We start from the raw sequence: 6,245 nt of genomic DNA, 5'->3' as shown, positions 1-6,245 counted from the left end.
TTTTAAATGTAATTATTTTTTTGTAAATGTAAGTACTTTTTTGTTATATTTGTTTAATTTTATAGATATAAATACTTTTTGGTTCAAAAAATATTTAGGGGCTTAATCGTTCAAAATATGAATGTTCATTGGGTTTTTTTTTCCGGATTTTTTTCACTATTTTACCACTTTAACTAGTTGTACAAATGATAAGAATGTATCCAACATGTTTTATAAAAGTTCAAGAAGTTATTTAACATGTTTTGGATTGTTCAAGGACTTATTTGTTCCAAAAATTGTCCAATGACTTATTTAACATTTTTTGGAATGTTCAAGGACTTATTTAACATATTTTGGAATGTCCAAGGACTTATTTGTTCCAAAAAATTGTCCAATGATTTATTTAACATATTTTGGAATGTTCAAGGACTTATTTAACATGTTTTGGAATGTTCAAGGACTTATTTGTTCCAAAAAAAAGTTCAAGGACTTAATCATTCCAAACAAGAAAGTTCATTGGTTTTTATTGTACTTTTTCCTATTTAAAATTAAAAAGATAATATACTTTAATTAAAAAAATACAGATGAAGTGTTTTATCTTGGTTTTTCTTGTGTTTATTGGTTAGTTATATGAAGAGTATTAAAATTTTAGAAAGAAAAATAAGTGTTACATCTTGTAGTACTTATGTTGTATTTATTATGTTTATCTACAGTTAGTTATATGAATTTAAAGATGAAGTTTTAATAAGTTAACTTATGTTTAATCAACTTGTAATTTTGAATTTTAAATAACATGCGTTAATAATTGATGTTTGATGCATAAAAAGTAGCTTTTAAGAGTTTAGCCTAAATGTTTTATAATACACTAGAAGTGTACTCGCGCAATGCAGTGAGACACATCTCGATTTTAATGTTCTATTTTATTATTTGTCTCTGTCGATGTTATAATACGATTTTATGTGTTTTTAAGAAAACAATAATGATTTTATTTTTAAATAAAATATAAATTTGAAAATACCATAAAAATTTAAAAAAATATATATTAATGTTAATATCAAATCAACTACTTAAAAGTTTTATTTTTTATGTAATTTTTTTAATTTATTTTTTATTATAATTTAATTTAAGTTTAATAACGAAATAATTTATTTTTGGTTTAATAATATAACATTTTATAAAAATAATAATTAAGTATTCTATTAGAACTCAATGATTATCCTAATTATATTTTAGATTTTTTATATTTAAAATGAGATGTTTATCATGTATTTGATTATGTTTATCTGCAGTTAGTTACACGAATTCAGATATGGAGCTTTAATAAGTTGTACTTACGYACAWTCTACTTGTAATCTTGAGTTTTAAGTAATATGCATTAATAAACAGTACTTTACGCATAAAAAATGGTTTTGAAGAGTTTTTGTCAAATGCTTTATAATATAATATAGATTATAGATTCTGCATCATTCTACCATGATGGTTGTCACCACTGTCATTTTCACCCCTACCACCACCGTCGTCATCCAACATCATCGTTGCCACCATGACAACCAGTTCCACCCCGCTACCATTATTATATTCAATAAATCATACAGACAAATTCCAATTCTTTTAACATATTTCATTCAGTTTATGTCAACCAAACACATGATCAACCTAATTAAACTTTGTTTTAATTTCTTCATATTTCAATTCCATTTTTAAACTAGACCCACTTAGTCCTTTCAAAAGGATGATCTCGAATACTAGTAAATGACATGAAATTTAAAAATATTTTAAACATAAAAATGATATCTGATTGGTTTGAACTTGTAATCCAAAGTCAAAGGTAATGTAATATTTAAGTGATATAAAAATATAATTTGATTTATTTCCATAAAAATGAAGTGAATGTGTTAAAAAGGCCATGTATCGTTGACCTTTCTTGACTCGATCACAAGTCCTGAAAGAGGAGTGGCGATGAGTGGCAGCATGGCATCAATTTCGCCGTCAACACCATGGCCTCAACGATCCCACAGCAACATCAACCACCACCATTCCACCCTAAACCTCAAATCAACCACCAATTTCATCGTTCCATCAGGAAGAAAGAATTCAAAACCATTTCAATCCTTAATCGTCAACTCTGCCGCCGAATCCCTAAATCGAACCACCGGCAAAGCCACACCCACACCACCACCATTGGTAGTCGTCGGATCAGCCAATGCCGACATCTACGTGGAGATCGATAGACTTCCCAAAGAGGGGGAAACCATATCTGCAAAGACCGGACAAACCCTAGCTGGCGGCAAAGGGGCTAACCAGGCCGTATGTGGCGGAATGCTATCTTACCCAACGTACTTCGTGGGTCAGGTTGGGAAAGATGCTCATGGAAAGTTGATAATGGAGGCGCTCGAGGGTGGTGGGGTTCTTATCGATCAACTGAACACAGTTGCTGAAGTGCCCACCGGGCATGCTGTGGTTATGCTTCAATCTGATGGGCAGAATTCCATTATAATCGTTGGAGGTGCTAATATGTGTGGTTGGCCTCAGAATCTGGCCAATGATGATTTGGAGATTGTGAAGAATGCTGGGATTGTTTTGCTTCAGAGGGAGATTCCTGATTCTATCAACATTCAAGTTGCAAAGGTGATTAAACAACTTTTGCTTCAAAATTCAAGAAAACGAGTAGAATTGTCATCTAAATTGATTTGATGTTTGTATATGAAGATATGTTAAATTCTGGTGTGTAAAAGATGATATTGAATTTAAACCAAGAACTGCAGGGGAAATCTGAACTAAACATTTCTTGCATAAAACACAGATCATGAAATTGTTTCTGTGATTCTTAGGGGTTGTTTGGTTGGTTTTCCACTTAGTCCTTTATGGATAAAGCTGTATATGTGGATTAATTTGTCTGTATAGATTGAGAATATTTTTGTTTGGGAGGTTTTTTCATAGATGGAATGAGCATGTTTTTTAATTGAAGGGCAGATTTAGAAAGAAAAAAAACTTGGCTCTCTGCATAAAACTCCCACTAGAAGCTTACTAGATAAGCCACTTTGAATATCATTAAGCCACTACCAAATAGTCACGTATAGCTGAATGAGTAAGTTGTGAGTCCATTAAACTCGTTAAGCTGCTAACAGACATGGCCTTGAGGGATTCAGGAGTTGACATGAAGTCTTCTTATGATGGAAAAGTTGGTACCTTTTTCATAATGTTATTCTATGTTTTATGATTACAGGCTGCAAGAAGTGCAGGTGTTCCAGTGATTCTGGATGCTGGAGGAATGGATTCCCCAATTCCTGATGAACTTCTGAAGCATGTTGATATTTTGAGTCCAAATGAAAGCGAACTTGCTCGTTTAACAGGGATGCAAACCGAAAGCTTTAAACAGATCAGTCTGGCTGTAGCTAAATGTCACAAATTGGTGAGTTTATATATTTCACATTCTTCCTTTTGTTTCTTTTTCATTCTTATATTTATTTCTATGAGTTGTAAGATGAACATTGAGTTGCCTAAATCGAGTTGTTTTTCTTACTACCATTTGTGTCATAAATTACACATTTAGAGACAACCGAAACCATATTCATGAGTAGTTATTTTGCTATCAAATCTGTTTTCAGGGTGTTAAGGAAGTTCTTGTGAAACTTGGTGCAAGAGGATCCGTTTTATTCACCGAAGGAAACGAACCAATTAGACAAAGCATCATAGAGGCCGAAAAAGTTCTTGACACAACTGGTGCTGGTGATACATTCACTGCTGCTTATGCTGTTGCTCTTGTAGAAGGGAAATCCAAAGTAGAATGCTTGAGATTTGCGGGTGAGCGTGAGTTTGTTTCTTGATGGCGTTTTGTTCTATTTTTCATCTTCATTTTGCGGTTAATATGATTTCTTTTTGATGATTTGCAGCTGCAGCAGCCTCTCTTTGTGTCCAAGTGAAGGGAGCCATCCCAAGTATGCCTCGTAGGAATGCGGTCTTGGATCTTCTTCAATCTATATAGGAAAATAAAGCTATTTTAGGTTACCTTTGGACATAAATAAGGTATAATTCAGTCTCTTTTTGGCTAATTGACTTGTTTTAGAACTTAATTTTGAGGAGCTTTTGTTAAAATTCTTCAGTATGTATTGTGGAGATCATATTTTTATACTTCATGGAGGCACTTAAGTTATGATGTCTGATAGGAGTTCTTGAAGATGCAGGATTAGGATAGTAGACTAGGTGTATGGTCCTGTAGCTAGTGTAGATGGGAAATAAGGGAGTTAGAAAGGTTGAGGGTGGAACCAAGGTTCTAAATGGCTTGATCTGTGGCGTGGCGGCGACGTCAAGCCTCAATCCTTTCACGCCATGACAAGGACGCGGTGTTTTCCAATGCGTGATATAAGGCGGCAAATTTCTTATGTCACATGTATAATTACATATATGTTTTCTATTTATTTTTCAAGGAAATAATGATGTTAAAAAATTTGCATTCATATTAGAAAAGAACAATTATATATATTAGTATTGTATATAGAGTCTGTCATCAAATATTCAAAATAGAACTTGGAAGGGTTTTACAGTTTTGTTTTAACCGTGAGTCTGTAACATGTGTGAATCCATGAAACTGTGAATGATGTGATTAGCTAAAAAAAATTGAAATAAGTCGCGCCTTGTAAAAAACGCATGACGAGGCGTGCGATGGCGCTCCTCAAGACGCCATGGCATGAGCCACGGCTTACACGGACACTATAGGTCTTACCATAAAAGTGGAGATGTTTCTTACGCCATGGTGCACCTTTTAGAACCCTGAGTGGGACATAGGGAGGGTTAGGGAGCTGGTAGATGAGGTAAAACCGTAAGAGTCTTATGATAGGTAGAGGAACGTGTGATTTTTCTTAGTTTTTCTCTGTTTCAAGGTGTCTATTTCACAAATATGGCTTGAAGTGCTAGTTTCTTAGTTTCTCCACCATACCACATACCAACAGGTTCTAATTTCTATTTCATACCACTCTGATCTTCGTTTTTGGTGTTTCATCGATGATTAAAACACCATCGTCTTGCATAAATATAAACTAATCATCCTTTTTGTCATATGCTGTACCCAATTATCACACACTGTGACCTACATATCTGGACTTTCTTTTAAAGAAATAAAATAGTAAGAAAGTAGACTCTGTTGGGCCTTTTTTTCTCTCTTTAACTTTTTTCCATGTCCCCTTTTAAGAGCATTATTAATGTACTATATTACTTTCACTAGCGTCGATAATTCTCTCACAAACAGGCATCACAAACACCGATTTGATTACATCTTCAAGAAACGAAAATGGCTCTATGTTTCATATTTCTTCTCATGCTTCTACACACTCATTTATCTCTGCATTCGTCGTTATCCATACGAAAACTTGAAGGTTCAAAATCCATCTTTAATGGGATGTTTTCGTGTGTACAATATATGTGTAATTCCATTCACTAACAACTGAAGTTGGTTTATGACCAGATTCCGAGCTTGACAAATTCAGTGCCTTAAAACTGAACGATAAGGTAAGGTATCCTATTTTTCATAATTGCAGTCGTTTTCTTGATTCTTGATGCTAATTGTTCCTCTATGTATTCATTTTCTGGTTCGTTTTCTTGATTCTTGATGCTAATTGTTCCTCTATCTTTATGTTTTCTGGCTCGTTTCCTTTACAGTCGTTCATGGAAGATGGCAGCAGCCGGAGATTGGAGTTGCATGAAGTACATTCAGGACCAAATCCCATCAGTAATTCCTTCACAGAAGAGGTCCCTGATATAAACATACAAACTGCACCTTAACTTTCTGTTTCAACCCGTTTTTTTGCTTAGATCAATAATAAAAGAACGATTCTTTCGCTTTTTTTCTTTCAAAAGCTTCGATTTTTTTAGATAAATCGAGATGGGTGTTGCTTAGAATCTGCTAATTCTGGTTTTAAGCAAGTAATCACACAATCTTTGTCCTCGGTTAGCTGGACAAAGTGGCCCGAGTTGAGCCGAGCCACTTTCGTGGTTTCACCAGAGGTCTATATTTTTCCGATGACCATCATGACCAATTAGTCAATAGGGTTCATGCAAAACGTCTCTTTCATGTGTTGTCGACAAACAAACTAGGAAACAACATTTTTTTCTTTATTTCTACATCATACCTTTAAATCTGGTCAAAGAATCTTTGAAAGCAAATAGCTGGAATTGGTGCACTTTATATCCTGTGAATTCCCAAGTAAAGATCATGCAATAACGGTGGTTGTCATGTTTTCATGGCAGCAACTATTATAGCCGTTGGTGAA

General features: G+C 34.1%; 1 protein-coding gene across 1 annotated transcript; it reads left to right on the top strand.

The window, feature by feature from the left end:
* Positions 1–1,910: 1,910 nt before the first annotated feature.
* On the top strand, positions 1,911–5,817 carry LOC112506963 (ribokinase). The gene is made up of 6 exons (XM_025111316.1): positions 1,911–2,607; positions 3,206–3,391; positions 3,588–3,783; positions 3,873–4,005; positions 5,441–5,484; positions 5,635–5,817. The coding sequence occupies exons 1-4, from the start codon at positions 1,939–1,941 to the stop codon at positions 3,962–3,964; spliced, it is 1,143 nt and encodes a 380-aa protein (XP_024967084.1). The 5' UTR covers positions 1,911–1,938; the 3' UTR covers positions 3,965–4,005; positions 5,441–5,484; positions 5,635–5,817.
* The last annotated feature ends 428 nt before the right edge of the window (positions 5,818–6,245 follow it).

Source organism: Cynara cardunculus (assembly GCF_001531365.2).
Source record: "Cynara cardunculus var. scolymus isolate 2C chromosome LG 2, CcrdV1, whole genome shotgun sequence".
NCBI lineage: Eukaryota > Viridiplantae > Streptophyta > Magnoliopsida > Asterales > Asteraceae > Cynara > Cynara cardunculus.
Note: the sequence above shows the minus strand (reverse complement) of the source record. Positions and strands in the feature narration are given on the sequence as shown.

Coding starts and splice junctions, on each gene's coding strand:
- LOC112506963 (XM_025111316.1), top strand. CDS start 1,939: ATGAGTGGCAGCATGGCATCAATTTCGCCGTCAACACCATGGCCTCAA. Junction 3,392..3,587: donor TAGCTAAATGTCACAAATTG/GTGAGTTTATAT, acceptor ATCTGTTTTCAG/GGTGTTAAGGAAGTTCTTGT. Junction 3,784..3,872: donor AGAATGCTTGAGATTTGCGG/GTGAGCGTGAGT, acceptor GATGATTTGCAG/CTGCAGCAGCCTCTCTTTGT.